At 31.1% G+C, this 16336-nt stretch overlaps 1 protein-coding gene across 1 annotated transcript; it reads left to right on the top strand.

The window, feature by feature from the left end:
• The first annotated feature begins 1162 nt into the window (after positions 1–1162).
• LOC119681881 lies at positions 1163–3491 on the top strand. Its single transcript, XM_038095180.1, has 2 exons — positions 1163–1200; positions 1974–3491. Exon 2 carries the CDS (start codon positions 2024–2026, stop codon positions 3380–3382), a length of 1359 nt encoding a protein of 452 aa, XP_037951108.1. The 5' UTR covers positions 1163–1200; positions 1974–2023; the 3' UTR covers positions 3383–3491.
• Positions 3492–16336: the final 12845 nt, after the last annotated feature.

The following is a 16336-nucleotide window of genomic DNA, read 5'->3' as shown; positions in this document are numbered from 1 at the left end:
TATGCTTATCTAGATCTGCTTCTATTTAAAATTGCTTTGCTTTTATACCAACTCTGCCAATAAGAATTCAACTGCATTAAAATAAAGTAAATATAATTCATAGTATATTTTTTAAAAAATTATTACTTACCTTATGTCATAGATTTTAATTCTGTAGCTGTAAGTATATTATATTAATTATATAAACTAGAAGAAAATAAATATTGATTTATTGCTTTATTAAGTAAAAAATATAGTAACAAATTTGATTAAATAAAATACAAATTAGAAATGATTTTATTTATTTGACATTTCGTGGGATTTTTTCTGACTTATCACAGGTAAATCGGGTTTCTTTATTATAAAAAATATATATTTAGTTTCTGAACAAAAAGTTTCAAATTAATTTTCAATAATTTAGTGGTCATTTCAGATATGACTTAATTAAATTGATTTTTTTGTAGCCGCACATTAATTATAAAGGCACTACTCTTGGCAACTATTGAATTGTAACCTATCGCTAGTTACCTTCGAAAGCCTATTTATTCCAACTCATTCACTCTTTTCTTGTCTTATGCGCTTAAGAAAAATACCGCTTTTTATCAAAAACTTATCTGTATAGTTAAACCCTATACTTATACTTATATGTATAGGGTTTTCTTCGGGATCAGATATTTGGTCTTAACGAATGCTCTAATAGATACTAATAAAATAATTTCAACCCTTAACTTAGAGTTAAGCATTTGTTATATTATTCTATAACGCTTATTTAGTAAGTATTTCAAACAAAATAGAATGAGAAACCTTTTATAGTTCACAAGATATAATAAAGTTTAACCATTCGTATATATGATCCAATAAATCAACAGAACGAATAATTATTTGCTTTGATAGACTAAACAATTTAAATAAAATGAGCAGTTTGGATCATGTCTGCTGAGTAATAATATTTTAATATTCACATATTGACATTTGATGCTTTCAACAGTCACCTGACAGATAAGTATCTGGCAACCCTAAAACTGCTTGAAATCTTTTCTATATGAAACTGCAATTTTTTTCATAGCTTTGTTTGAATTCGTATCATTCGTTCTCCGGTTGATAATAATCGCAAAAACTGCAGTTGTTTTTAATTGTTAATGGTTGTATAGTGAAAAACTTATTTAAACAAAAGCAGATTTTGACAAAATTTCAAAAAAAAACTGAAAAGATCTAATATTGGTAAGTAAATTTGGTCTTTTTGACAATGTGCTATGGCGCATGCAGACAAAATACTTCGAGCTTCTGTTTCGAAGTCAACAAATTCTCTGTTGGCTTCATATATACATAAATTTCTACCTAATTAAAGTATATATGATATATGTATATTAAATTAAATTTTTTTTTTTGTGAAATTATACTTTTTAATCTATTTTAAAGGTTTGCTGAAACCGAACAAATAAATTCACAAAAAAAATATGTTCCATTTTCTTGGTATTCCCCTCAGCAACGCTGCAATTTGCTCATAAATTACAGTTTCGCAAATTAAATGTTAATTTTTTATTAATTAAATTATTATTAAATTAATTTCATTTCGTTTAGCAAATAAAGATTCAGTTAGTCGGTACTTACCGTATGAACTTTAATCAAAGCGAAGTGCACAACCAACCACATCTGTGTATTTGATAGAAACGAAATAAACAACAGGTATGGTTGGTTGTGCATTTCGTTGTGGCTTAAGTTCTTACGGTACGTACCGACTAACTGCGCCTTAATTAGCGATTCTTACAACTGATATTAAATTCGAATTTTCTATTGAAAAAACGCTTTGAACAAGCAGACCAGCGGAATATCTATTGTAATATTGGTGAGTATCGTGCAGATACTTCATTCCTTTCCGTTGCTGAAAAACAACACGAATGTAATAATTCAAAAAATATACAAATAATTTAAAAAAAACGGATTCACAGCTATTAGATTTAATCATATATGAAACAATTTTTATATCATTACAGAATACTTGACTGGTATTGCTGATATTTTGAAAGTACTATAAATCAACATCATGAGCAGATGGACTGATCTAAGCAAGCAAAGCTCTGAAGCTGAAAAAGTACAAAAACTTCAGACATTAGTTGAAACCATAAATATGGAACGCCAGCTTCCAGAGATGAACGACAAAGTAAAATGGTCTGATATATTGTTTGAGAAGGATTTTGTTAAAAATCTAATGCCTCCAACCAGATTAAGTTTCAGAGAATCATTGAACTCATGTGCAGAATTTGTCAACAGTTATGTTACCGGTTGTTACTTGTCACCTTATACTTTAGTGGGAATATGGTCTAACATGACCCAAGCAGATATGACAACCCCACTTTTCTGTAGCTCCTGTTTTCAATCCTGTAACATTGGATTTTTTCCGGGATCACTAAAGCCATCTCTTATAAAAAACTTTAAGAACTATACTGCAACGAAAGTACGGGAAAATATCAATGCAGCCTCAACTGGTTCACGTATAGCATTTACCTCGAAGCAATGTAAGATATGGTATAATACTATGATGGATATTCTGTATGTTCCTGATATCTCTACAACTCGTCTAGTTCATATTCAACAAAAATTATCTACAAGTTCTATTTATAGCAAGTATGAAGACACAGTAGAGGCAACTGGAGAAGAATATATTAACAAAAAAAATCTAACACTTTCAGCAATTGACAAAGTCGCTCATCAGCAAGAGCTTATTAACTTTCTCGGGCATCTAAGTATGATGTTCGTCAATTTTTTAGAGGAAAAGAGAGAAAGTAATCTTACGATAATATATAATGAATTTCTACCCATGTATACCGAATACTGGGGCTCTCCTATTAAGGCTAGTTGGATACCTCCACACTGCAGCTTTCTAAAACAGATAGAAAGAATTATGGTTAAAAGATCAGCTCCAGCCAATCTCTTGCTCACTTTCATTCTCAAAGGATTCATAGAAAATAGTTTTAATGCCGCGGTAACTACTTTTCTATACAACGCCTGCCTATATAACGTGCGAAAATATCAAAATGCTTGCATGGCATTGTTCTATAAAGTTGCTCAAGAGGAAATTATGAGAACATTTCCAATTTTAGTATTTGATCCAGATATTGTACATTACACTGAGATATATGCAGCGAGAACACTTCAGCTAACCACCGCCCAGTGGGCTACATTATTGAATCCTAAGACTTTCGTTGAAATTTCCGCTGAAGATAAATCAATTATTACCTGCATTTTGTTGGGAATATGTACCAATAATGATCAAGATGATCCATTATGGGGGCAGACACAAATTGGAGGACGTGATATGACGTTTCGTCTGCAATATGGAAGAATTGGTGCTGTCATAAGAGAACAAGCCAGTGTCTCACAAAATACCAGAGTATGGTATTAGTGGCGACCTTATTTTCTTCTAGACAACTCTGGCTGTGTAAAGTACAGGTTCCATTTTTATTTAACAGAATATACTATGTATAAACAATTGTTAGCTAATCGAGCTGTAACGGAACTTAAGTAAATAAAATAATAAAAAATAACTAAATATATTATTATTATATTATATACTGAAAGTTTATTGATTTTATTTTTTAGTTTAAATGCAAAACTAAAAGTTAGCAGTAATAGAAATCGTTTCATCTGGATCGTGACCTGGTCGAGATATCGAAGTTAAGTTCATTGGATCTTCTTAACCACACTTTAGGCTATGTTAGACGACATGATCATATGAAATTGAAAAGCTGAATAGGAGAAATCTGTATGACTTACGTTTTGATCATAACCAAAATTAGCGTAAAACTGCCGTGACCTTTCGTCATATGACTGTCTATATAACATGTTAATATTAATACCGCCTCTGGCGCTCACTAGACCTTTTAGATCGAGGTGCATTCATAGCTTATTATTTAATAATAATAATAATACTGGTTCTTTCCAACTAATCTAAGCATTATCTCTATTGAAACTTTTATGATTGTTATTTGAAACTTTACAACCTGGACTTGTACTTACTTGGAAATTAAAGGTGTGTGTCGGCCATGGCCGAGTCCAATGGGCTCTGCCTATTGTTAGCAATTATAATTTTAGAGCTATGTTATTCGTTTGGAGCCTCTAATATTTAAACTAGAAAATTTTATTGAAAGAATTAATATTATTATTATAAATAATTTTTAGAGATTTTTTTCGAACAGTAGTTAACTACAACAACAAAAATTTTATTCTTTATATTATTTTAATTAATTGAATTTTTGGCTGACCATACAGCTGTATTGTAAACAATATTTCTTAAAATATTAAATTCAATAAATATTTTTATTTAAAAAATTATTTCTCCTATTTTGCATTTCCGGCACCTCAATAAGATTATGTGAAATATAACTTTTGTCTGTCAAGTTATATATAAAATGTTTTAAATAAGTATAAATTTAATTTATTTTTACATATGATAACATCTCATATATTTCAAGCATATCTAAAACTTATTTATAAGCATTAAACCTTTTGTTATATTTATTTTCTGAACACTTCATATTTACTTAAGCCCAAATAGTTTCTTATTTGGTTGGAGCTGGTACTCATAGGATTGTAGTCCTTTTCACAAATGAAGCATACTACGTGCCCAGCCAGTTGCCAGCCAATATAACATTGTTTTATGTAGGCTGTCCCGTCAGCAATCAACTATGAAATAGAATTTCTTGCTTAAAATAACAAAATAAAATTGAAATGAAAAGGAGTGCATCCTGTTTTCTTTCTCGGCAGTTTCCGTTTCCGGTCGCTTGACCCAGCTACTAGGCGCGTGTATTGTTTAGTTGAAGCTTGTTTAGTTTAAGTTTAATTGAATTTTGGAAATTTGGAAATTTTCGTTAAGAAGAAACTTTTGTATGGTTTCTTTTCTGTACTAGCGCTTTGAGGTTTGTTTTTTTTTTTTGCTCACCATTCTTAAAGGTTTTTCTACTTCTCTAGCTTTTGTGTATATTTTTTTTTCATTTGTTTGTTTTTAGGTTTGAAGCAGCTGGTGCTGTTAACAGTTTTCCTGAACATAAACGTGTGTATCTAGATGCCAAGACATTAGCGAGCACATATAGGAACTACCAAATACACTTTTAGTTGCCAAAGTTGGTTAAGTTAGTCGCTTAACTTTGCACGCACAAGTGTCACCACTTTTCTTTTGTTAGTTTATCAGCTCCAAAACTTCTATGTCGAGAGTTTATATAAATACCATATGTATCTATATCAGTATATATGCGTTTATATGTACTCATGTCTACATAGAAACTTTTGAAATTTGTTTATATGTAACACAAGGCCAGTGTGCGCTGTTGTATGTTAAAATTTAATTTAGAAAAGATATTCAAGTATGTTTTCCTAATGACTTTCTAATTTAATCTAAATTTTATTATTCCCCTAAGAGGGTGCAAAACTTGAACATAAGTGCGAGTAAATTTTTATTCCACAAAAACTTAAAAAACTCTCACTTATATTTTATTTATGGTAAAGTTAACTTATATTCATCGATTTAATTCCACCAATTAAATTAATTTGCTAAATGAAAACAATAAATTAACAAATTTTTATTATAATTCTTTAGTACAACTAATCTAAATAAATCCTAAATAAACTGTTTAAAAAATTACAATAAATAACTCATTTCGATTAGTTGCTGGGTATGCGAACTTTTGTTTACGCCCTGAGCATTTAAGAAATTTTGCAAATTCTAATTTAATTAAAATTTTACGAAACCAAAACAAACATTATGAACTCATATGTTTTTCATATAAAATAATATAATTAATATTTTTGCAAAATTTTCTATTTAATTTTTACTTTTTCATTTGCTAACTCGCACCGCATTGGCAACGAACGAGCTAAGTTGCAAAGTATTTTGACTTTTTCATTAAGCAAAGTTTGTAATTTTTTTGGTTAAAGTTAACATCTGAACCACACGAGGTAATAATGGCAACAATAACCATTTCTAGCTCCCAGCCATGCTACACACAAAGCAGCAAAGCAGCGTTTTTATTTTCCGATTACGAGGTTTTCAGTTGAATTCTCTTTAAATGGTGCACCTCAGAGGAGCAAACAACATTTGCACTACAATAATTTCTAGGAATTATTTTTCATTAAGAAAAAGTTCATTAAAGGACAGTAATAGATATTTACAAATAAATATATACATAACATATAAATATTAGCATTACATGTCAAGCGAGCACTCCCACTTACGTTTAATAGAGGGAATTAATAAGTAACGCAGATCAATTTTAAAAATAATTTATAAATTGCTCTTTACTCTACAAAATATACAGTAATCTACCTTATAACGCGGTAGATTGGTTCCGCATTATAAAAAAACGCATTATAGGTGTATTTCCATACACCCCGTATACACAGTTGCAAAGGTACGCTAAGCTAATTATGAACTCTACAAATCCCCGCATTATGTGGAGGAATGCCCGTGTTATACGGGGGATTGAAATCGCGTAATATGAAAACGCGTTATGAGGGTATCGTATTATAGGGGGGATTACTGTATATTTTGTTAGAAAGATAAACTGGGCTTTAAACGGTATATAAGTTAATACTCGCGGCCTCTCAAATTCGACCCTTGTGCTTGCTTGCATTAATGGCATAATCATGAGATATTATTCGATTGCCTGATTGGTATCAAACGGGATATCAAATTGTTTATCTGGATAACCCGTTTGGCTTACGTAGCCCTCAACTTGATAAGCGAAGTTCTTTCAGTTTTACTTGTGCTATTGAAGCAAGCACACGTATTCGTTCGGTTAGATTAGATTACATTATGCTGGCAGATCAAAAAGGCCACGCATAGACCATTAAGGTCCATTGCGATACTAGAACAGAGTCTTATTAAGCGATTGTGTGCATCACTTAGGATATGCGTTTTGTTAGCGAATTTTATTAGGATTTCAACAGAAACCTTAGGTATGTGCTCCAATCCAGAAAAACTGACAGCCACCAAGTATTTTTGTCGAGTTCTGGAGAGAGCCGAGCAATTACACAGCAGTTGCTCTAGAGTTTCTTTTGTATCCGGCTCTTTGCATTTCCTACAAGCATCGTTTTCTCGTTCGGTTATGCAGCATATCAGGAAGATATGCTGGGCTTCAAACCATACTTCTGTAAAATCATCTAAATAACTTATTATCATAAATAAATAACTCCTTATCATAATTCAATAGAGCGCTTATTACAATGGATTAGCTAAATGTACGCAGATACTATTGAGTAAAAGTACTTTAAACACTAACTCGCATTTCGTTCAGGGAGGAAGTTGGAAAACTATACAGAATTTATAAAATAAATGACTCAATTGCTCTTTTACTGTAGCTTGTTTATATACGTATAGCACTGTTTTGTAATACGGAGGCGATCTGCTACCGAGTTTGTTAATGTTAGCTATTTTTACCAATATACTTTTGAGTGTTCTGTGTTGGCACAAGGCATCGTTGAGCAAGAATTTTTAGCAAAACACTTAACAGATGTGATCAACAAAATATAGCACTCAGCTGGTATTGTCTCTTTAAGAATTTTTACTCTTTTCAAAGCTAAAATTACTACACAGTGAAGTTGATAGTCATCATAAGCAAAAATCATAACTCAATCAGCCATCAAAAAATGTATGGATAATTTAGTCAAGCGTTGATATAGTTAAGCTGCACTTTCTTAAGGAGTAGGTTACAAAATCACAAGTAGAGGTAGAACTTTTCAGCGCATAGGTAGCAATAGCTTGACTAGAAGTTGATAGATATTCATTTTCATAGCATCAAAACTTTGATGTATACGGTCAATTGCTCAGCTTCTCTCAAAAAGTAGTGAAAAAATTGTTCATTATATACTCGTAAATCTTGTATGAAACATGTGATGAAAATTTTAAACGCAACAAAACTTAAACAAATATCTCATATACCCATGTCTTTAATTTCATATCAAAAAAAAATTGCTGTCCATATGACTGTAGCGATCAAAACTAATAGTTTGTGTCACGATTTTATTACTTTAAGACAGACACAGGCCTATTATACCCCCAGTCCCCAAAGCTTGGACATTAAAAGTTGTAATAATAAGTAACTGGAATTAAGTACTTGTAAAAAGAATTGAATAATTTCAGCAAATATATTTGATTAAAACCTTTACATAAGAATTAAAATAAATTTAGTATTTTAAGGTTATTATAGCTTTATATGGTTTTTGTGATTGCCATAATACATATTATATGTAGGTATATATTTGTCGTTACTAATAATTATGATCTCGATTAAAACAGCCACACTTTTGTATGGTTTATGTGGTCTCCAAAGTCTTTATCGCTGCATTATAAACACCTTAACGAACTCAATTTATTCACATTAATGTAAAAGATATAAATAGCATATAATGAAGTCATTATCATTATTTAATAAATTCTCATATAAACATATTTAAGTGCTCGTAAAGCAGCAACCACATCTTAAGAGTAATGACAATAAAACGTTGAGTATTTAAAAATAATTGATTTACTTAATCTATACATTACAAAACTTTAGTAGCTTAGTTTTGTTTTTAGGCAATTTGATTGAGTGAACAGCTTCCTTTTTGCTTAACAATGCAAAACCAATTTAATCAACCGCAACCGGAAATGGCACAATTGTGAAACGAAATTAACAAAATCAGCATAAATCAGAACAAAATATTTGGCTATTGTTGGAGTGTAATTTGCATATGCAGATACACATAAAGTACCAAACAAATAATGAAGTAAATAATTGAGAATGTAAGTCAACATTGTCACATATGGACACATATCGACACATATCGACACATATCGATGTGAGTATGTATTTGAAATGAAATAAATTTAATATTTTAAGTTTATAATAACAAATTTCTAAACATAGATAGCCTCAAGTAAGTCTATGACTACAGACAAATAAACTTGTATGTCCACATAATTATATAATGACAATTAGAATGAGTTGCATAATGGCAATATAGAATAGCTGTAACACGGAAGCAGATATTTATCTATAACTGTGCGCATAAGTGCAGTTATATAAACTTAATGCACTCAATGTGTTGTTGGAAAATTTTTGCTAATTGGTAAACAGTGAAATTTACACAACTCATTTGCGTACCAACCTGAAACTTAAAATATTGATCTGCTTTCAGAGTTTGTGTGTTGTGTTGTGCTGTATTGTGCTGTGTATTCTGTGTGTTTAATCGTTATTATCTGCTTTAGTTTTTCCTTTGAGTGCAGATAGTGAGGACGCGCATGAATGCCTGCACACTTATTTTGCTATTTACTAAAGCGAGTACGAGTGTGAGATACCTACATGTACATGCATGCAGTCACAGTTTGTTTGTGGTTTCCGGTTTTGGAAAACATCAAACTTTTTGATTATGCACGCTTAAATGAATAAATGCACAAATGCTGCCTAATGGTCAGACAGACGTAACAGCAAATATGTACATAATAGACAATTTAGTTAGATAAAAAAAAAAAAATTTAACAACGTTTATGTGTAGTGGAAGCAATTATAACTGCACTTAACTTGATTTCTAAAATCATATCTCCTTTTAACGTATATTATTTTCCATACCAAATTTCATACACACAATTTTCATAACAAACTTTTCGGCTGCAACATTTCATACTTTCGCAATGCACGTTACGCTGTAATGTGCATGTATGTCAGCGGAAACCGTCTTGCATGCTCTTCAATTTAATATAAGCAATAGATTTCCACTTGGTTGCTCTTTACGCAAACGCTGATAGCAATTTTTCTTTTTCTTTTTTTTGGGAAAATGTTAGAATATTTTTCATAATTTTTAACAAATACTTTTTGCAAATGCATTCGGAAGAACACATTTTCATAGAAATTACTCATACGTCATGTAAGCCACAAATGTATTTAGAATTTTATTGCTAAATTTTTAAATTGTTATTGTCAAGTTGAAAAGTAAAATTAATAAAAAAAAAAAAGAAAACAAAACAAAGTAAAAGTTCTTACTTAAAGTTTTGCAATTTTAAAACTTATGCACTTCACTGCAATTCATGTGCAGGACAGTTGGACACTTTTAATTCATATTCCATTTATCTACCTTGTATTTCTTGCTGTAATGCAACTCCACTCGAAGAAACTTTGAGTTAAGAGTGCATTAAAATTGAAAAAGTATTACTGCAATTGAACTTGTTGACATCACAACAAAGTACATACTTGAACTTTTAATTACATTATTATTTAATTTAATCGTTATTTATTTAGTCTGTACTTTTTTTGTTTGCTTGTAATATATACTTCTAATATTTTTTTTTTTTTGCAACTGTAAGGATTAGTTTGATGTAATAGAGCTTGGCAGTACGCACATTATCGACAAATTGTTAACAAGACTCGACTTAACAAGCGTTAAGTATATAAAGCAAAAAGCTGTGTGGCTGGGCTGATATGTAACAACGATAAAAGCTGATGCTGATGCTGATGCTAGCAAGGCATAATGCAAAATAAATAAAAATAGAAAATCCAGCCCGACACAACACAAAATGTTAAGGATCTGCTGGTTACGGAATCCTCATATGCCACTTGTACAAGACTGATGGCAAATTAATACGCTGCCAATTGAAAAAACGTGCTAAGCCTATGCCTGTTTTTGCTCCTCTTTTCATTTTTGCTGATACTGCAGTTTTATGGCTTCATGACTGATAACGCATGATGGCTGCTTTGAGTGCCTCAACTGATACCAACTGTGCCACCAACGTAGATGATTTAGTATTTTACTTAAATTTAAGTTTAATGTTTGGAAATTTTTATAGCTCTTATCAAATTCATATAGTGTATAAATTTGAATTTAAGATTTGAGCTTTTCTACACTTTTCAAATGAATTTGATTCGTTAACTGTCTTTATAAAATATTGAACTATTTTATGCCGTAACTTTAGGTCTTAACAAGAATGAATTACGTTATTAGTTCTATTCTACTTAAAACTTTGCTAAACAGAATTCCTGCAAGTCATTATATAAAAATAATAATAATCTGTTTTATATACATCTTTAGTTTAAAATATAAAAAATTGGTTGTACCTGCAGCTAAAATTTTATTCCAAATTTATTCTATCTCCTTTAAAATATACTCCTTCTGAAGCGATACATATATGCAAACGCTTAACCCAATCATCCATACACTTTTCGTAAGCCCGTGAAGGTATGGCTTTTAGTTCCTTCGGCGAATTATCTTTTACCGATTCAATCGACTCAAAACGCTTACCACGAAGGGGCAATTTGAGTTTCGGGAACAGGAAAAAGTCGCACGGATCCAGATCTAGTGAATATGGTGCCTGAGCGATGACAGTGGTGCCGTAAGGTGTCGTAATAAGGTCATATTAAATTATTCCGGCGCTCTAATGAATCCACTTATACTAATTGGCCCATTCTGTTACCGTATAAGGAACTGAGAGGTTTAAAAATCGTCTAAAATCTCAAAATGGCAAGCTCTAAATGCATTTTAGATGGAAGAACTGGAGTTAGCGGAAATCCATCAAAAAGATAGCCCCTAAGATAGTACTTCGACGCCGTGCATGTGCTGGAAGTAGCAAAGCAGATGTGGGGCAATTTTATCATTTTCTTCACAGATGTGACAAGAATGCTTAAACGGTTATATCTTTAGAGGCATCTCAATGAGAGTACTGGATTTGTTCCTAAAAATACACGACCAACTTGCATGCAGATACTCACTTGTTGTTAAGTCTTTTAATCTTTCATTAAAAAGTTAAGCACAGAAAAAACTCAATAAGTATTTGCATGACTAAAACGATGTGCCCAGATTTCTTACGTGCTCTGAGTGATTATCTAATACACCTTGTTTGGCTAGCTTCTTTACCTTGCAATTGACGAAAATGTCCGCATGATCGATATCTCGTTTTAAGGTGTGTAACAATCAAAAACCATACCGTATGTATTTATTCCAATTAAATATATTATTCACTATATTCTTATCTTCCAGACAAACTATAGCTTCCATAAAAGAGATCATATCCCCTTGAAACACACTAGAACGATCAGAAAGCCTAAAATCAGTAGATTTCAACAACTCTTCCGAGAAAACAACACTGCCTATGTTATTACCTATTCAACAGCCGTCAGTAAAAATGGTTAGATCCTTTCCTAATATAGGATTTGCCTTACAGTTAATGAATAGTGTTTTTTAATTGAATTTTTTTGGTTATAAATATAAATTGAAAATAATTTAAATATATTATATATGTTATTTTTACTAATTATTAAAGCTTTTAAAAACACAAACTGTAGTGAACACCTATAATCCCATTCCAATTATCAAGGGAAAGACAGACTTTAGAATACAGAAGTCTTAATATTTAGACAAAATTATATCTCAGCCAAAATTGAAGAGAAGTAAACAAGGAATGGGAGGATATTCTGAGAAATGTGAACTGCTGTGTATATAGAACTAGATTATTTATTAATGTATTTTATTCTTATTGATAATTTTGACTTCCATATCTGAAGAAGTAATAAAGAATGGTCCTAACACAAGTGGGACCATTCTATATGTGGTGGTTATAAATTATGTGGTTGTCTTCTGTAATATTTATTTTATTAAAAAAATATTTTATTTGCAGCTTGTCGTTTTTCATTTTGATATAAAAATTTAAACATATATCTATAAAATCTAAATTATTTTGCACCCTTAAATCTTTTCAGTTTAGATTTTATTACTTCTATTAACTCAGAGAAGACATCAAATATATCTTTTCATTTTATAAACGTACTAAACATATAATATCTCAAATGACAGTCCTCTTAAACAGATACTACTTAAACAGTATTATCCTCTTAGAGTTTTAAAATGAATATTTCTTTTATTTGGTTGAGCATAGTCTTGGCATGGACTATTTTCTAGTAAGCTTAATGGTTTTTAAATGGTCCATATTATAAAATGGCAAGCCCCAATCTAAATAGATAATATTTTAAATGGCGTTTCTGTTAAACATTTATTGCTAAAGTTGTGTTTTATTCCTAATATCACGAGATGGCAGTGTGAATACTTTTATCTCAGTTTTATAGGAAAATATACTACCCAACTAATCAAATATATTCTTGCATTTTATAAACGTGCATTCTTGATTAAATTGGATGCAATGAATTATTTCAGTTTATTTTATGGACTTTATTTCAATATAAACTCTATTAAAAATGTATATTCAGCTTTTTGTGTTAAAATTCATTTTTATTGAAATATTTAAAAAGCTAAAGTAAAATGAATGCCCTCGGCTTCACTCGACACTAGAAGAGAAGGCAACAGAGCGCTGCAAAGGAAAGCAACAAAAAGTGCAGAAATCGTAAGTTAGGAAAGTGGTGTATTGTAAAATTTTAATTACATCTTGCATTCTCTGCTGTATTGTTTTCTATTAAGTTTCATTTCCGGCTACAATTCTCAACTTCACATTGCAAACAACTTCCGGTTAAAGCGCGTTACGTTTCCGTTGAAAAATAGTTGCTTTTTGAGCTGAGTTGATAACGCTGCTGGTGCAGCTGTTGTCATTGCTTTATAATTTGCTTTGCCTTGCAGCATCTTTGACATTAGAACAGAAAATATACATATATATATATATATTAACAGATACCAGCAAAGAGTAGTGATATACACTACTGGTACATAAATACATAACAACAAATGAAATGCTTTCATTAAATATCTGAGCATCGTGTAGAGATACTGAAATTCGCTAACTTACTAACATAAAGAATCGCGCTGTCACGCATACAAACTAACGTTTTGTATTTTTAATTAAAAACAATAAAAGCACAGCTAAAGCGATTTGCTTGCGCTCTAAAACAATAACAACACCAACAGCAACAGCAACAGCAACAGTAACAGTCGCAACAGTCCTCGTTGAGGAATTCAGTTTCAAACTGTGAGATACTCTGATGAATTTATGCTCCCAGCATATACGGATAATATATACATATGTATCTGCACAACAATTTGATGTCGAAATCCGCTCAAACGTAAAAGAACCTCGCCGCGCGTTCTACTTTCGAATATTGGATACGTAGCGTTTAGCGGTTCTTGTGAAGGGCATTCGTTTTCCCCTACGGCTTTGGCACTTGAACAAAAGTATCCTTGAAATCATGAACATTCATACTCTTACGTTGCCATATATCACATAACAATGCAATTAAAAAAAATTAAAAAAAACTGCAGCAAATATGCATTTTTACAAGTATGCGAAACTATTTTTAATGTAAGAATTACATCTGCAGTGAAAAAAATTGTATATTAGATTGGTTTGCTCTGGCATTCCTTCTGGGGTATAAATGTAAAAGGACACCAAATGTTAAATTCTAATCATTTTTACATACTTGCATACTTAACACAATTATTTGAAATAATTGCATATTTTATTAATACGAATTAATATGAGTTCCTTTCATTTGTTGAAGTATGCCAAAGGATGCCTTTCAATCAACCGATAATGAAATTGTTCAATTTATTATTGATTTCATTTAATACTGAATTTTATTAATTATGGACTTTTGTACAATTAATTGCAATATGCAAACAATAGTCAAAAGTAATTAAATCAACAAATTTGTAAATGCCTGACATAATTACATTAATATATACTCTCATTATTTTAAATAATGGCAATCAACGTATAAAATCTGTAGCAAATACTGAATTGAATGCAATTGCAAGTAAATTATTCCTTAGGGAAATACACACAATGCAGAAGTTCTATATATAAAACAGATAATAAGGTATATTCGAACCCAATTCTAATAATAACAACATTATTATATAAATAAATAATAAAACGTTCGAAGCCGGCAGTGTTATGCTGATAGGAAGCATTTATCAGTTTTATTGCAAAATATGGTTGGACAAAAGCATGCACAACGATTAGAAACTCAATACCCTTTGCCCTATAATGAAAAAAAGCAACCCAACTTGAGAGAACCACACAAGGTCCTTTCAACTGCATTTTGTGAAAGGCTGAAGCCACATATAAACGCACTGATTGAGACTTATTATTAATACCAGCTTTCCACTAGGTCGCACCACCCTTCACTAAATATTCGCACTGCGACACAACCAACGTACATAACATAGGCACTCAAAATCTTTTTATCGATTATAAATCACCTTTCGATAGCCTCATAAAGGATCACATATACATCGTAGTATCTGAACACGATATCTCTGCAAAGTTAAAACGACTCTGCAGAAAGACATTGAGCAGTTCCTATTGGTCCATAAGAGTCGAGTATTTCCAAGACTTTTCAACTATCATGCAGAGCAGCTATTCATCGTAATGGTGCAATATTCTACAAATATATAAAACTCCTTACTTACACTGACGACACCGGCATCATTGGGCATAGCTAGCATAAAGTATGTGCTGTCTTTCCTGCTATGGAAATGAAGTCTGCAAAAATGGGCAAAAAGAAATACATATCACCTACAGATTGAAATCCACGTCTATGGGTCGCAATAGTTGGTGGTATGAATGTATGTTGATAGCTTTGATAGTTGATAGCTCTTTGATAGCTGGGGGTATTACAGGGTTCCACCCATCTCATTGACTAATTTATGTATTCCTTATAAGCTTTATGATTATTCAGTAATTGATCTAAGATCTGTGTACCTCCCCGTGCGGAGAGTGTTTACGACTATACTTTTTAATCTTCAAAGAAGTTTATCTATCTTAGCAACACAACAACGAACAACAATAAAAAACAATGATATCAGCCTAGACATCAGACAAAGAATTACCATATCGGTATATAACGTCACTATACAACGCCAAGAATTCTGTATGTGCAGTATTCAAATTCCATTTACGCGTTAATGTAATTTTCTCACTATATTAACTTTTCTCACTGTATTAATTTTTAAAGAAATTTTTAATATAGAAAAAATTCACGGTGAGATTTTGTTCAGTTATAAAACTATTAGATTTTTTTCGAAAATCAGTATTCTGCTATTAATATTGTTATTGTTATTTGTTTTATTTTATATATAATTTATACGGCTGAATTAAATGAAGTGGAAAAGCTCACGACTTTACCAAGCTACAATGCAGACGCAATAGCTATGTACACAAAATAAAAAAAAAAATTTTCAACAACAACGATGTTGTTTTGCGTGCTTAAGGAAGTCCTTCATATATACTGAATTCATTTAGGTGGACATAGCAAAAAAGTAAATTATTCATTACAAGTAAGTTAGCGAAAAATGAAGTTTTGTAAACTTATAATTAAATTTTAGCATAACTATTTGTATATAGGGTGCATCAACAAGAACGAAATAAAAATATTGTTATTCTACGTTTTAT

This window comes from Teleopsis dalmanni, chromosome 2, assembly GCF_002237135.1.
Source record: "Teleopsis dalmanni isolate 2A chromosome 2, ASM223713v2, whole genome shotgun sequence".
Lineage (NCBI taxonomy): Eukaryota > Metazoa > Arthropoda > Insecta > Diptera > Diopsidae > Teleopsis > Teleopsis dalmanni.
The sequence above is the reverse complement of the archived record's forward strand: the minus strand, read 5'-3'. Positions and strand labels throughout refer to the sequence as shown.